The 15,947-nt window shown below is 41.6% G+C and overlaps 1 protein-coding gene across 1 annotated transcript in view; it reads left to right on the top strand.

Annotated features, from left to right (window-relative positions):
* The first annotated feature begins 310 nt into the window (after positions 1-310).
* Positions 311-15,947, top strand: part of LOC140457801 (bcl-2 homologous antagonist/killer-like) — a 35,140-nt gene continuing 19,503 nt past the window's right edge. Inside the window, exon 1 of the mRNA XM_072551421.1 lies at positions 311-401. Within this exon, the coding sequence (XP_072407522.1) occupies positions 326-401 (76 nt within the window). The 5' untranslated portion in view covers positions 311-325. The remainder of the gene's footprint in view (positions 402-15,947) is intronic.

The following is a 15,947-nucleotide window of genomic DNA, read 5'->3' as shown; positions in this document are numbered from 1 at the left end:
GTCAGTGCTAAAGGCCACTGGGGCTGTGAACTATGGATTGCAGCCTTTGCGTGTTTAAATCCAATGAGAATACGCTGGGAATGAGGACGTTTGCAATCGGGAATGTTCTTTCAGGATGTTTAGCTAGCATATGAAGAACATCTTAACTGTTTCCATTGAAATTGAATTCCACACATACAATGTTGTCCTAGAAAAGGAAGGAAAAACTGAAAATTTACAAAGTTCTGGCAACTGGGTACTTACAAAAAATGTACTTGCACTGCTTTCCAATGAAACATCTTTATTTAAGACAACTTGTTTTTCTTTTTAACAGAAGTACAACATCATGGCAACTCGAAACAGTGATGATCCATGCAGGTCATGTTCATCACACAAAAGAAAAGTCAATGAGGTTGATACAGGTTTGTCTCCATTTAAAATTAACACAATAATTGGCTGGTATTTGAAAATGAAGTAATTTGAAATTACATCATTAGTGTGTACAAGTTAATTACAAATTAAGACAGTCATCTTTATTTCATCCATTCAGAGAGAACTTGATGAATCGTATGTTGTATCTTTTAAATCATTTCTTCAATAACTAAGGATTTTTCCTCCATGGTGTATCTGGAATTTCTTTTACATGTTGATCACTCTCTTGTAAAGAGAAACTTCTGATATAAGTCCTGAAAGTAACTTTTGCCAGTTTCGATGTGCTCCCTTATTTTACTATCATTGTTTAACGTTGTTTATGACTGAGAAATTTTGAGAGAACTTCTCAGTTCTCTGAAAGTCCATGGAGTCACTTGCATTGACCTGAAAGGAAAGAGAGATCTATTACTTTATAACATAAAATTATTCTTTTTTTGCTCACTGTGAGAGGAGTAGCTGGTGAGAGAAATCAGACGTGGGGCAGTATTTTACAGTATCCCCACCAATGAGTTTATTGGGTGGGAGGATAATGATGTAAAATTCCCCAAGGCATTTTCCCAGTCCATCTGCCCATCCTTGACTTGTCATCAATTGTATGTGGAGCAGTGAGGTATATGGAGGCTTGTCTGCAATGGCTCCATTGGAGTCTATAATGGCCAATAGGGCTGCTTTCCATCTTGCCTTCGTTCTAAGGCAGGTACAGTTTAGGGTTGATGTGGGGGTAAAGCCAGGCAGGTTAATCTCCTTGGGTTTAAGGTAGAAGGAAAGGGTGCAGAGCCTCCCTGAAGGCCCCTTTTTTACATCAGATGCCAGCATCCACTACACCTTTCCATCAAAGCCCCCTGGTGTCACCAACCATCCCTGCTATGAGCTCCCCCAGTCCCCAACGTATCCATGCATGTAAAGATCCACTCGCATTTCAGCTCTTACCTGATCTTGGTCTGCAAGAATTAGCATCGGTGGTTTTGTATAGTCCTTGTTCTGGCCACTGCCACTGTCGAGCCTATAGAGCTACTGGTAAGTCAGATTGGTCAGCTGTGCTGAATTGGCAGTTCTGCCAAATTGAGACTGTCTGACCAGGAGAAAGTGAGGACTGCAGATGCTGGAGATCAGAGCTGAAAATGTGTTGCTAAAAAAGTGCAGCAGGTCAGGCAGTATCCAAGGAACAGGAGAATCGACGTTTCGGACATCAGCCCTTCCTGAAGAAACGTCGATTCTCCTGTTCCTTGGATGGTGCCTGACCTGCTGTGCTTTTCCAGCAACACATTTTCAGCTCTGAGACTCTCTGACCATCAACCTTTAAAAATTTCATACCTCTTAAAAAATGTTGCTTTTCTATTCTTACCACCAAAATCTATAGCCTCTCACTTCCCTATATTATATTCTATCTAACACCACCATGTTGACCACTCATTTAACCTGTTTATATCACTTTGAGGCCTTTCGTCACAGGTTACATTCCCATCTAGCTGTGTATCATCAGCAAACCTGGATAAGTTGCTCTTGATCTCATTGTCAAAATGATCAAAATGTTTGTAAATGACTGCCACCTTGAAAATTCCCGATTTATTCCTATTTTCTGATTACATTTATTTCAATCAGTGCTTCGGATATGACCACAAACTTCTTGAGTCCTTGTTTTGGCATATAACATTTTATCTGGTATTTTAGGGAATTTCTCTTGGAAAGGCAAGGATACTACAATTACCAGCTCCTTCAGAAACCTCTAATAAATTCATGAAACACAATTTCCTTTTCTTAAAACCATGTTGACTCCTGACATCCGATGATTTTCCGAATGACATTACAAATTCCTGAATAATGGATTCCAGCATTTTCCAATGATTGATGTCAGGTTAACTGGCTAGAAGTTCCTTGTTTAATTTCTTCCTGCTTTTTTGAACAACAGTGTAACATTCCTAACTTGTAATTTTGAAGATCTAGAGTGTCATGTCTCAGGTATCCACTGTCGATTCAGCTACCTATCCAGAACCTGTATTGTTAGGCTGAAAGTACCAAATAGATTCTTTCAGGTCAGAACAAAATCAATACAAGAAGACACGTGTGTTTTGATATGAAGCAAATTTATTAGCTGCCTCTACTTTATACAAATTAATGAATGAATCTGTTAGCTATATTTAATAAGTGCGTTTTGTTGTGTTTGGCCTGTTGGGAGTCCTGGGTGTTGGCTGGCACTTGGAGCTATACCTCGGATTACATGACCCCGGTGCCAATCTAATGGGGGAATGTCCCAGTCTCTCAAACTCCATTCCAATGGAGAATATCCCACGAGTGGGACAAGGTTGTTGATATTTATACTATTCTGGTTATATGTTGGATCACCACTTTGCAGTATTTTCAGTACTTTTCTGGTCATTCCATTGTGCAGAAAACACTTCCAGGTGGATCCATGTTAACTGTATAAGAAAATTGTTCCCATGGACAATCCAAGGTTATGCTGTTTCCCCCCAGTCAAATCAGGCTGTTTTCATGCACTTTTCCACTTTACTTCATGTCCAATTGTCATGTCCAATTAACTCTTAACCATCAACCCTGAACAGTATCATTTGGAGGTATCATTTTTGAGTCTAACACTGCAGAACCTAAACTGTCCGCTGTCAGGTCCTGGGGATTTGTCAGCTTTTATTCCCCTAAAGTTCTCTAATCTTTCTTTCTCGGCTGATGTTAATTACTTTGAGTTCATAATTAGGCCTGACGTATCTTTATAGTGCAACACATCCTGAAGTTCTGGGTTACTAAATCTCCAAATTTTATTAGCTACTTCTTTCATTCTGAGGAGAAGTTTGGGCTCTGTTATAATAAAAAATGGTCAGGTTTTGCTTTGTTGAAATTGTAATATCTTTATGAGTAAAGAAGAATAGTAAAGTTTATACTTGCAATGCACTTCACAGTTTTTTAGCAGATTTTCAGAATAGTTAGGGAGGTTACAGGCAATACTGACATTAATTGCCTATCTGTGGTTGTTCTGAGACATCAAAAATCTTCTGACTGTTGCTGTCCTTGATTTTCTTCCACAGGATTGTTTACATAAAAAAAGGCTGAAGTATCTTTAATGTGTGGAATTTCACTTTTTATTAAAATGTAAAAAAATGAACTGGGAACATTCTTTGGACATTAGGAAAATAAATCTTTCTATTTTCTTCACCTCTTTGAGAGGTTCTCTCCTAGTATCTGCTATAATAACAGTAGTGGCAAGTCTGGACCATAGACTATTGCACAATGTTTGCAGACTCAGCCAGTGACTTGCTGCCTGGCTTGAGGTGGTAAAATATATTGCTGAAACCCAAATTTATGGCTCGCTGACTGAAAAGTAATTTAGTGTTTCATATTTTTGCATATCTCATCTTCTAAACAAAACCATCATTGTGTGGAGCCAAAAATCATTTAATCAGTTTTACTAATCAGATCATACAGGTTTTCTCTTTATTTGCATGAAAAATAAGACATTGCTTCTGGAGCAAACCACTTTTAGCCTATTTTTCATTCCATCATAATGCGAACACAAGTCACTTGTAAGAGGTTTCCAGCCATATGAGCATTATAGATATCAAAGGAGAAAATTGATTAAATGGGGCCATCACAAAAAGGTATGTGGAATCTGGAGTTGTCATGACCATTCGTGATGTCAGTATGTAATATTGGGTTCTTCCCAGCTCCTACCTCATCTGCTATGGCATGATGATCAAATTACATACACTAATACCATCAATTTATTTTGCACGTTACGTGTTACTCACCCTCAGCCAGTCTTTTCCAGGGTTTTGTTTCCCAATATGTAGGAACTGCCAACTAGTTAACAGCAGTATGTTCAGGAGAAAGAGTGAGAATCTCAACACCAGTGATAAACAAGTATTATCATTTGTTTTGATTCTTGCAATCACCAGTTCACAATGCATATAACTTAGTGATTACTGTGTAGTTCAGATCTGCACATGGTAATTACTATGCATGAATAGATTGCAACCAGGCCAGGGAGCTAAGACATTAAAAACACAATGGCAAACTGATACAGAATTGGCAGAGTGACAGGAAATAGTAATGGTGAATAGTTATTTTTCAAACTGAAAGAAGGTTTATAGTGGAAGTCCCCAAGGATCAATATTAGGAGCACTGCTCTTCCTGATATATATTAATGACCTACAGCTTGATGCACAGAACACAATTTCAAAATATCGCAGATGATACAAAACTTGGAAGCATTGTGAACAGTGAATATTGCTAGAACTTCAAAAAGCATGGAGAAGTTGGTGGATGGATAGACCAATGGCAGATGACATTTAATGCAGAGACATGTGAAGTGATTAATTTTAGTAAGAGGATTGTAGAGAGACAATAGAAAATAATAAGTACAACTTGAAAAGGAATGCAGGAGCAAAGGGATCTAGTTGTTTATTTGCATAAATCAGGTTGAGATTACAGTGAATAAAGCACCAGTATCCTGTGCTGCTTTAATAGTGACATAGAATATAAGAGCAAGGAAGTTATTTTAAACTTATGCAAAAAAAAGGAACAATGGAGTGTTGCATGCAGTTCTAGGCACCACACTTTGGGAAAGAAGTCAAAGTATTAGCAAGGGTGCAGAAAAGATTCAAAGAATTTTAGGAATAAAGAATTTCAGTTAAACAGGTGGTTGGAGAAATGTTTTCCTTTGGGTTTAGAAGGTTGAGAGAAGATTTGGTAAACACCCTTTTAAATGCATAATGGATCTGGACAGATTAAATCAGGAGAAATTGTTTCTTATTTGTAAACAGATTGAAAGCCAGAGGGTACAGTTTTAAGCTAACAGTCAATGGAAGTAATGATAATATGAAGAAAATCCTTTCCGTTTTGCAAATAATTAGAATCTGTAATGCACTACCTATATTTGTGATAGAGGTAGGGTTAATTGAGGTTTTCAAGATGGAATTGGTTCATTATCTGAAGATTTGCAACACGAGGGTGGGTGGGGGGGATGCGGTAAGGCAGAGGAATGGCACTAGCTGAATTGCTTTTTCAAAGGGCTAGCACAGGAATAACTAATTAAATAGCCTCCTTTCTTGGTGTCATCATTCTCTCATTCTATTCTATTCAATATTCAGTGGGTCAGGTAACATCTGGGAAAAGTATTTAATGTTTCAGGTTGATGACCTCTCATCAAAAGCATGATCTAGTTAACTGTGCTTTTTCTGTCAATGGATGCTGCCTGACCTGCTGAGTGCTTCCAGCAGTTTCTGTTTTTATTTCAGACTTGAAATATTTGTAGTATTTTGATTTTATATCATGGAATAGAATGGTCAGTGTGCACAGTTGACGAAACTCTGGGCATTTAGGAAGGAAATGACTGGGAGCCTCTAGAGTCTTGATGCCTCTTTGAAAGTTCTGTGATGAGGCATTCTTCCAATGACTGTTTTGCCTAATTTTTAAATGGTTGCTGGTGTCACTGGCAGAGGCAGCATTTGTAACTCATCAGTTGTTGCCCTTGAATTAAGTGACTTGCGAGTTCAGTTCAGTGGGTTTATGCCTGAAACGTCGATTCTCCTGCTCCTTGGATGCTGCCTGACCTGCTGTGCTTTTCCAGCTCCACTCTCTCGACTCTGAGCTCCAGCATCTACAGTCCTCACTTTCTCCTTCACAGTCAGCAGAGTTTTGCTTAACCATCCTGTTGGTACATGGGGTAAAACAGATCCCAGTTTTAATAGGGGGAATGATAGTAAAGATAGAAGCAGATACTGGTGCAGTGGTGCCTCTGATTCCCAAATCAATATATAGGGAAAGGTTAAAGGCACTGTCGCTGAAGTCTGCCGAGATTACACTACAGACGTCACATGTGTTTTGTCAATGTGAATTTGCTGTAACGTAATTGATGGATTGGGGACACTGTTTCTAAAGTGCGAACTTTTAAAGCATGTGTTGGCTGTCATGGGATTACATTACCAAAACTTTAAGTGCTCTTTCTAAAGCATGGTTTTTGTATGTTATGGAGTTGCACAAGAATGCAACCATTGCATTGTTGAAGAACTGACTGCGTATGGAACAAGTGGTGCCACTGAGGGCTACATACTGGTGAAAGTAAAGCTAAAGGACTAGTGTGCTGAACTGCCTCTGTACGTAGTGAAAGGTGACTACCCTGCATTATTCAAACACTCCTGGTGACAGAAATTAAAGTTAAATTGGGATGTGGTCAATACGCTGGTGGACTCGAAGACAAGTTTGCAAGGGATTTGTAAAGATGTGTTCAATGGAACCCTGGGGAAAATGAAAGAAGTAGAAATTAAACTTCAGTTGGAGTAGGAGGCTTGTCCAAGGAGTCTGAAGGTGTGTCCAGTACCATCTCACATCTGGCCTAAAGTGGAGACAGAACTGGAATAGCTGGTGAACCTGAGAGTTTTGGAACCAGTAACCACCAATGAATGGGCCACTTTGATCGGTCCGGTCTTAAAGATGGTGCAGTGAGGATTTGAGGTGACTTTTAAGGTCACAGTCAACCCAGCCCAGGTTCAGAAACCACTTCCACTCATTGAGAACCTGTTCATTGGACTGGCTGGGGGAAAGAAATTTTCAAAAATGGATCTGTCACAGGCCACCTTGCAGATGGGGGTCACAAAGGAGTCTTAGCTGCTGCTGACAATAGTGACACATGGGACTGTTCTGTTACAAGCAACTACTTTTTGGCATCATGTCAGTGCCAGCTCTATTTCAGAGGACCATGGACCAAATTTTGAGTGGATTGCCAGGTGTTCAGTGTTATCTGAATGATATTTTGCATACTGGATCCTTCGAAGAGGAGTATTTAAAAAACCTAGCAGAAACCCCAAAAAGGTTGCAGGAGCACAGACTACAAGTAAAAAGGGAGAAATACTAGTTTTTTTTAAAACCTCCATAGATACTTGGGCTATGTAATTGGTGATGGACTCCACAAGATTCCCAAGAAGATGAAAGCTATCATGAAGGTTGCTTGACCAGTGAATGTGTCTCAACTAAGATCATTCTTGGGACTTGTCAATTACAATGGCAAGTTCAAGTCTGATCTGGCAACTGTGCTAAAACCCTTGCATTGCTATTGGGAAATGGATCCAATAACATGAGGATTCTCACCGAGAGGTTAAGTAAGCCCTGAGAAAGTCAGATGTGTTGACTCATTTTACCAAAGGTTATCACTACAGTTAATGTGTGATGCCTTGCCTTATGAGCGCTGTACTGTCATACATCTTACCGAATGGAAAGGAAAAGCCAATTGTATTCACATCAAGATCACTAATGAAGATGGAGGAGAAGTATACCCAAGTGGAAAAAGAAGGATTGGGCATCGTGTTCGCTGTTAAGAAGTTCACCCGTTTCCTTTATGGCAGGCACTTTGAGCTGCTGACAGATCACAGGCCATTAACTGCCATTTTGGCCATCATCAGCAGCAGCACCCTGCAGAGATGGGCACTGTCACCTACTTATATAAAATAAGATACCAACAGTTGGAGAAGCACAGCAATGGAGACATTATGTCAAGGAAATAAGAATGTTCCTGACTGGAACCTGAAAGCCATGTGCTTGGCCTAGGAAAACCAGGTACTGGTGTCAGTCAGTCAGAGATGGAATGCTACCTGTAATGAACCCATCTTGAGCCTAGTGGTGGACTTAGTCCTGAGAGGAAGAAACCGCCTGGAATTACGCCCTTATCTGTCCAGGAAGTGGGAGTTGTCCATATTGGTCAGATGTTTAATGTGGAGAATGACCGATGTTATTCCACCCCCCTTTAAGAGGAAAGGTCCTGGAACAAGTGCACCACAGGCACCTCGAGATGGTGCAAATGAAAGAAATAGCCAGGAGCTACCTTTGGAGGCTAAAGGTGAACTTTCAGATTGTGGAGAAAGTGGGATCGTGATCAAACAGGGAATGCACTGCCATTGTCGCCCTTCACCCGTGGGAATGACCTTAAACATTGTGGCAGTGGATTCACATGGATCTTTATGGGACCAATAGAAGGACAGATGTTACTGCTGGTTGTGGATGCCCACACCAGGTGACCCTAGGGAGTGGTTATATTCTGTTACCAGGTGGTAAGTCTGTTTGTGCTGATACTATGATAGACTGACTGGATAAAATATTTTTCAGTTTGGGAGCCTTGAACAAGTTGAGTGACAATGGTCCACAGTTTATGATGAAAGAATTTGAGGAGTACTTAGGGTGACATGGAGCCAATCTCACTTGTCTGACTGCATGATTTTCTATGACAGATGGCCAGGCAATAAGTCTTTAAAGCCTCACAAGGATGGCGAATCAACAAGTTCCTCAGCATGTGTCATAGTACACTATGCACAAAGACCCTATGCTCGGTAGTATATTCAAACACCAGCTGAGAACCATGTTTGACTTACTGCAGCCGGAAGAGACCAGAGAGATAGTAGAATGAGAGGTAGTACAGCTAGTCAGAAGGGCAGGAACCTTACACAGTGGAGGGTATTTCAAAGAGCAGAGACAGTGTTTGCCTGGAATTATATGTCTGGAGGAAAAATAGATCCCTGTGATGGTGATGGCTCAACAGGACTGTTGTCATATGCGGTACAGGGTAGGGATGCCCTGGTTTGGAGGAGACACGTGGACCAGCTGGTCACCACACCTCACCCATAATGGGTGATGTCCCTCAGAAATACTGAGCCGCGTCAGATGGGACCACTAGTCTCAACCAAGTCATGTGACTTCAAACTAGATTTGGCTATACCGAGGGAGGAGACAACAGCAGCATCTTGGCAACAACAGCCAATCACAAAGGGATGTATCTGCAGAACAACAGGAACACCCAGGAGTCTAGGAGACTGAACTAGAAAAGGTTCCTGAGATAAGGAGACAGTCTTCTAGGAATTGCCATCCCTCTGAGAAACAGTTTGTGTGGATGTGAATTGTTCCCGTGGTTTTGAAATAAAGGGGAGAGGGTGTTATGTAGGTTGTTGGATGTGTTTTGCCCCTTTAAGAGAGTGGGTCAGGTGACAGTCTAAACCCAACTGTGGAGATGAGAAACCTACAATAAAGTATTCCCTGTTCAAGTTTATCCTCCATCTACTTCAGTTCTATTTATGGTTCTTGTGAAGAACAAATGTAGTGCCTGATGGACCTTTTAATTATGTAAATTGTTTGCTCACCTTTATTGAATGGGCAGCCAATCTGTACCACAGCCCACCACTGGGTAATACTTTGATGCTAGCCTGCATAGTTTCCTACTATCATACCAGCTGGTACCAGCAGGTCTGTCTCCTGACACGCCACCTGAGGGCTGGTAAAATTCTGCCCAGTGTTTCAGGTGGATGACCTTTTATTTTATAAAGAGCAGTGTTTACTGTAATATGCAATGATGTAATCTGGTTTAGATAGAGAATTAATCCTTCAACTTGCAAAACCTGCTTGGTGCCAGGATTTGCTTAACATTTGTTTTTATTCTATTTGCATTGACCAGCTCACTAATTTTTCAACAAAACCAAATCTCTGGAACCGTGAAGGAAGTTCAAATATTATACTTTGTAAGGTTTCTTCTTCATGGTTACACAGAGAGATTTGAGCAATTAACTTATCATTTCAAAAGCCATCAAAAACATCAATGGAAATAATTTATCTATATAATACAAACAGGTAACCCCATTAAAATGAAACCCTTTAAACTTATAGCATAGTGAGGAAATCTTCTGCAGCTCCCAAAGGGAATGCTATGTGAATGGGTTCCATTGTTACACGTGTAAATATTACTTGCTGAAGGTCGACTATGTTCTGTCATCAGTGGCAATGTCTGCAGAAATTTCTGTTTTACAAACTAAGCAGATATCCACAATCAAAGCATGTGGTTTATAACAAAAACAACCTGTATTTATGTATGGTATTTAATGTCATAAAACATCCCAATGCATATCAAAGCAGGTTTTGACACTGAATGAAATAAGAAGACATTAGGGTAGAGGAGCAAAAGCTTGATCAGAAATTATGTTTGAAGAATGGTCTTAAAGATCGAAAAGGAGGTAGGAGAGCAGAGAGGTTTTGAATGAGACTTCCAGAGTTTAGGATCTGGGTAGGTGAAGGCATGGTTGCCATTGGTGGAACTGAGAAAGTCAGGGATGTTCAACAGGCCAGATCTTGGGGATAAGTAGTTGTAGGCTACCCAGAGGTGGACCACAAAGAGAAGCCATTGCAGGTGATTAAATAGATAAGAATAGAACCAAATGAGTTCAGGGCCACCTGGCTAGACAATGGTGGAGATCCATTGAAACAAAATGGTGTAGTCAACTGTGACAGCAACCAGAGGCAAGTTAAGAAGAACAAAAATAGGTAGTTTGACTTTGTTACAGTCTCACAGGATGTCAGTTGATAAGAGTCATTTTGGTTGAAACATGATTGGAGGGGTTCAACTATAGACTGATGGGAAAGATTGACAAAGATTTGAGTGGCATCAACATGTTCCAAGACACTGGTGAGGAAAAGGAGTTTGGCAACTACCTGCTTCAAGAAGACAACCATCATCCCAGACCAAAGAAAGCACGTGCAGTGTACCTTAATGATTACCACCCAATGGCTCTGACCTCCACAATCATGAAGTACTTCGAGAGGCTGTTAAGACGCACATCAACTCTAGCCTCCCGGTCTGCCTCGATCCTCTGCAATTTGTCAACCGGCAAAACAGGTCCACAGCAGATGCCACTTCCCTGGCCCTGCACTCTTCCCTGGAACATCTGGGCAACAAGGAAGCCTATGTCAGACTCCTATTCATCAGCTACAACTCTGCCTTCAACACCATAATCCCCTCCAGACTGATCTCAAAGCTCCGAGACCTAGGTCTTGGCTCCGCCCTTTGCAACTGGATCCTCAGCTTCCTGACCCACAGACTGCAATCAGTGAAGATGGACAGCTGCAGCTCCTCCATGATAGCCCTCATCACTGGAGCCCCTCAAGGATGTATTCTCAGCCTTCACTGCACTCCCTATACACCCACAACTGTGTATGCCAAATTCTGAACAAACATCATCTACAAGTTTGCTTCCGACACCACCATGGTAGAATGGATATTGAAGAACAACGAGTCAGAATACAGAAAGGAGATAGAGGGGTTGGTGTCATGGTGCAGTGAATACAACTTTTCTCTCATTGTCAGAAAAACAAAAGAACTGATCATTGACTTCAGAAAGAAAGGAGGAGAACACTCTGCATCTGCATCAACGGAGCAGAGGTTGAGGAGTTTGAGAGTGTCAATTCCCAGGAGTGTCAATAACCGACAACCTGTCCTGGACTTCCCACATAGATGCGATGGTCAAGAAGACACAACAATGTCTCTTCCTTAGGCAGTTTAGGAAATTTGGCATGTCCATAAAGATCCTCACCAACTTTTATAGATGCAAAATAGAAAGCATACTGTCCAGATACATATCAGCCTGGTATAGCAATTGCTTTGCCCAGGATTGTAAGAAACTACAGAAGGGTGTGCACAGCCCACACCATCATGGAAACCAACCTCCCATCCATTTCTTCATTTACAGAGAAACCTTGATTATCCGAACGAGATGGGCAGGCACTATTTTTTTCGGATAATCGATTATTCGGTTAATTGACTCAATGCCTTTCCTCTGGGGCTTGGAGTTTTCTGTTAAGTCCACTCCCCCGTTCAGGAGACTAGGCAGCGGCACACCGCACGCGAGCGACTCTCACCACCCCCAAACCCATCCAACACTGCGCCTCTTCCCCCTACCCATGCCCAAACCCAACCCCGTCCAACACCATCCCCCTGCCTGCCCCACTCCTGCTCCCCACCCCCTCTCAGGGGCAGCCGGACTGGACACCAAAAACTAGACTGCTGCTGCTGCTTTTGGGGGGTGGGGAGGTGAGTCTCCAAATAGCATATACACACACAGCCACACACACACACACACACAGCCACACATACACACACAGCCACATATATACACACACAGCCACAGCCCCACATACGCACACACAGCCACACACACACACACACACACACACACGGCCACACACGGCCACACACACACACACACACACACACACACAGCCACACACACACACACACACACACACAGCCACACACACACACAGCCACATATACACACATAGCCACTTATATACACACACAGCCACAGCCCCACACACGCACACACAGCCACACACACACACACACACACACACGGCCACACACACACACACACACACACACGGCCACACACACACACACACACACACACACACACACAGAGCCACACATACACACACACACAGCCACAGCCACACACACAGACAGACAGGCAGACAGACCCACACACACACACACACACACACATACACACAACGTTTTACTGAAACTTTTTGACAGGGTCCACCTTTGCCCTGTTCAGGATAGTGTTAGAGAGATTATCTGGGGAAGGGGAGTTTAGGCTCCAGGCCTGTGTAAAACTCCAGGGAAAGGGTGGGGAGGGAGAGAGAGGGGGTGAGAGGTCAGTCATTTGGAGACGGTGCCTGGGCCCCCACTGATGTCCAGGACTGTTCTCGGCAGCATTTCAGTAAGCCAAGTTCACTTTTAATCACTGTAATAAAAAGACGCGATCAGTGTTGGAAACAATCTTTGATGTAATGTTTCTATCGGGACCTTGAGATCTCCTTCGCGTAATCCGATATTCAGATAATTGATAGTTGGATAATCGAGGTTCTTATGTACACATCTCGTTGCTGTGGCAAGGCTGCCAACATCATCAAAGACCCCTCCCACCCTGGTATTGCTCTCCTACAACCTCTTCCATCAGGCAGAAGATACAGAAGCTTGAACACACATGCACCAACAGGTTCAAGAACAGCTTCTTCTCTCCCATGATTAGACTGATGAATGGACTCTCTAACTTCAAATAATGTTGATCTTGCTTTGCGCAGTGCAGTGTGACCTGTCTGCCTCACTCTGTCTAGGCACCCTATGATCTGTACGTCCTTTGTATGATCTGCCTGTAGTGCTCACAAACAAAGCTTTTCACTGTACTTAGGTACATAGACTACAATAAATCAAATCTAATATAATATAGTTTGCAAGGATGAATGGTTTGAGAATTCGTTTTGAGATGAGGGTAGTGACACCAGAGTTGAGAGAAGGTGACCAGTATCTGAAGGGAGGGAACCCTTCTTAACAATTATGGGAACCAGGAAGAGTGTTCAGCAGTCAGAAATTTTAATTGGATAGGGCCAAAGGCGCAGAGTGATGCAGTTTCATGGCTAGGGCAATTTGAGAATGTTTGACCTGAAGTCTAGTGGAAAGGAAGCTAGGTACAGTTGAATGGGTGGACTTGAACTTATCAGTCAGATCCCCTTGTAATTCCTTTGTATTTGGGGATGGAGGAGAGAACAGAGAGGGATTTAGGAAGGCCCTTTCCAGTCGAGAATAGAAGCTGTTATCTATATTCCAGGACAATTCTGAAATAGCCAGCAGTTTTGGCAGATGAAAGCATGATCTGATAGTACTTTGAGTTGTCCCATGAGATCTGATGGTGAATGGCTATGTTAGTTGTCTGTTATATCCAATAAAGTCTGGAACCTTGGACTGAAGGAAATGAAAATATAATCTGCACTGGAGGAGGAGCCAGGATGTGTGCAAATGAAGGAGACCAGAGGTTGTGATGGAATAAATTGCAGAGCTATTGTGGTGAACCGAGAACTTAGGCTAAACCTTACGTGAGATTTTGAAAGTGTTGTTGTCAGTGAATTGGGAGATTGTTTTCGCCAGGCCAGAGACTGAGAAACTAGAGTTTGATTTGGGAAGAGGGTTGTGGATGGAGAACAATGAAAGGTGGTTACCACAAGTGCGAGTGAAGAAATAGGATTAAGGAGGATGACAGAAAATGTAGTGGCAGGAATAGGCCATTCAGCCCATCGAGGCTGCTCTACCATTTCGTTAGATTGTGGCTGATCTGATAATCCTCAACCCCAATTAACTGTCTTTTCCCCAGAACCTCTTGCTAAATAAAAACTTTTATTTCTCTGCTTTGAATGGCCTGACAATCCAGCCTTGACAGCCCTTTGTGGTAAAAAATTCCACAAATTCACACCCTTTGAGAGAAGAAATTCCTTCTCATCTCTGTCTAAAATTTATTATGAGATTATGCCTCTTGTCTTAGACTCTCTCACAAGGACAAACAAAGTTTCTACATCTACCCTGTTGAGTCTCCTAAGAATTTTGCATGTTTCAATAAGGTCACCTCTCATTCTTCTATAATCCAATGAGTACAGGTGCAAACTACTCAACCTCCCCTCATAAGACCAGTCCCTCAACCAAGTGAACCTTCTCTGAACTGTTTCCAAGTACCAATTTATCTTTCCTTGGACAAGGGGACCAAAACTGTTCACAGAATTCCAGCTATGATCTGACGAGTGCTAAGTATAGGTTTAATAAAGCCTCCATACTTGTATACGTCATTCCTTTTGAAAAAAAGGCCAAAATTCAATTTTCCTTCCCTATCACTGAATCTGGATGCTAGCATTATGTAATTCATGGATGAGGATACTCAAATCCCACTGTCTAGTCTTTCCTTATTTTAATAATATTCAGCTCCCCTATTTATTACTACCAAAGTACGTAACTTCACACTTTTCCAGTTGCTTAACCTACATCTCTCTGCGGACTCTATGTCAACCTCACCACTTGCTTTCCCATTTATTTTTGTATTACATGCAAACCTGCCTACAGTACATTCATTTTTCTGATCTAAGCCATTCGTATATATTGTAAGTACTGTAATTGTGAGCCCAGCACTGATTTCTGTGCCATTCCACTATTTGCTAATTTTCTGATGACATGGGCTGTTTTCATCTTCGTAGCCTGATGTGTAGTACCTTATCAAATTCCTTCTGAAAATCTTATTATGTCCACTGATTTCCCCTTTTATCTATTTTGCTTGCAAAGACATGATTGATTGAATAGTCATCATCTGTGCTGTATGATTTTTAACTACTTTCCAGATATTTCAGACAATGGAAAACTAATTGGACTGCATGGAAGCTTTAACTTTATGGTGAAATGAGAGTTTTGTAATTTGATATTTTCAGGATTTTTCAATCATGCATTCCAGCTGAAACTTTGAAGGACCAATGCAGTCTCTTTGCAGCAGATCATCAAGTGCAAGCAGAGAGGGAAGAATGGAGGATGTGCCCCCTCTTCAGAACAGTAGCTGCCTTGTTTGGGTCAATTTTTAAAGGTCCAAATCTTTCAGTTGTTGAGTGAGTTGGTGAATGGGCAGTCAGGTCAAGGAAACTGAGTGGGAAGCTCATTGACTCGGTGAAATGATTGAAAGATTGAATATGTTGCTTGGTTGAGTTACGCTAGCTAATCATGGAGTTAATCCAGGTATTTAAGAGTGTAAAAGTTTCTGAATAAGTATGCAGCTAAGTTCCATGTATCTGGTCAAGTCTATCCCTCAGCTTATAGTTGAAAATATTCACCGAGAATCCTGGGCAGTACAAATCAGCCCATTAAAAAATTTAAACTTTGCAAACAATTGTTGCAGAGTCCTGGCACTCAT

This window comes from Chiloscyllium punctatum, chromosome 32, assembly GCF_047496795.1.
Source record: "Chiloscyllium punctatum isolate Juve2018m chromosome 32, sChiPun1.3, whole genome shotgun sequence".
Classification (NCBI taxonomy): domain Eukaryota; kingdom Metazoa; phylum Chordata; class Chondrichthyes; order Orectolobiformes; family Hemiscylliidae; genus Chiloscyllium; species Chiloscyllium punctatum.
The sequence above is the reverse complement of the archived record's forward strand: the minus strand, read 5'-3'. Positions and strand labels throughout refer to the sequence as shown.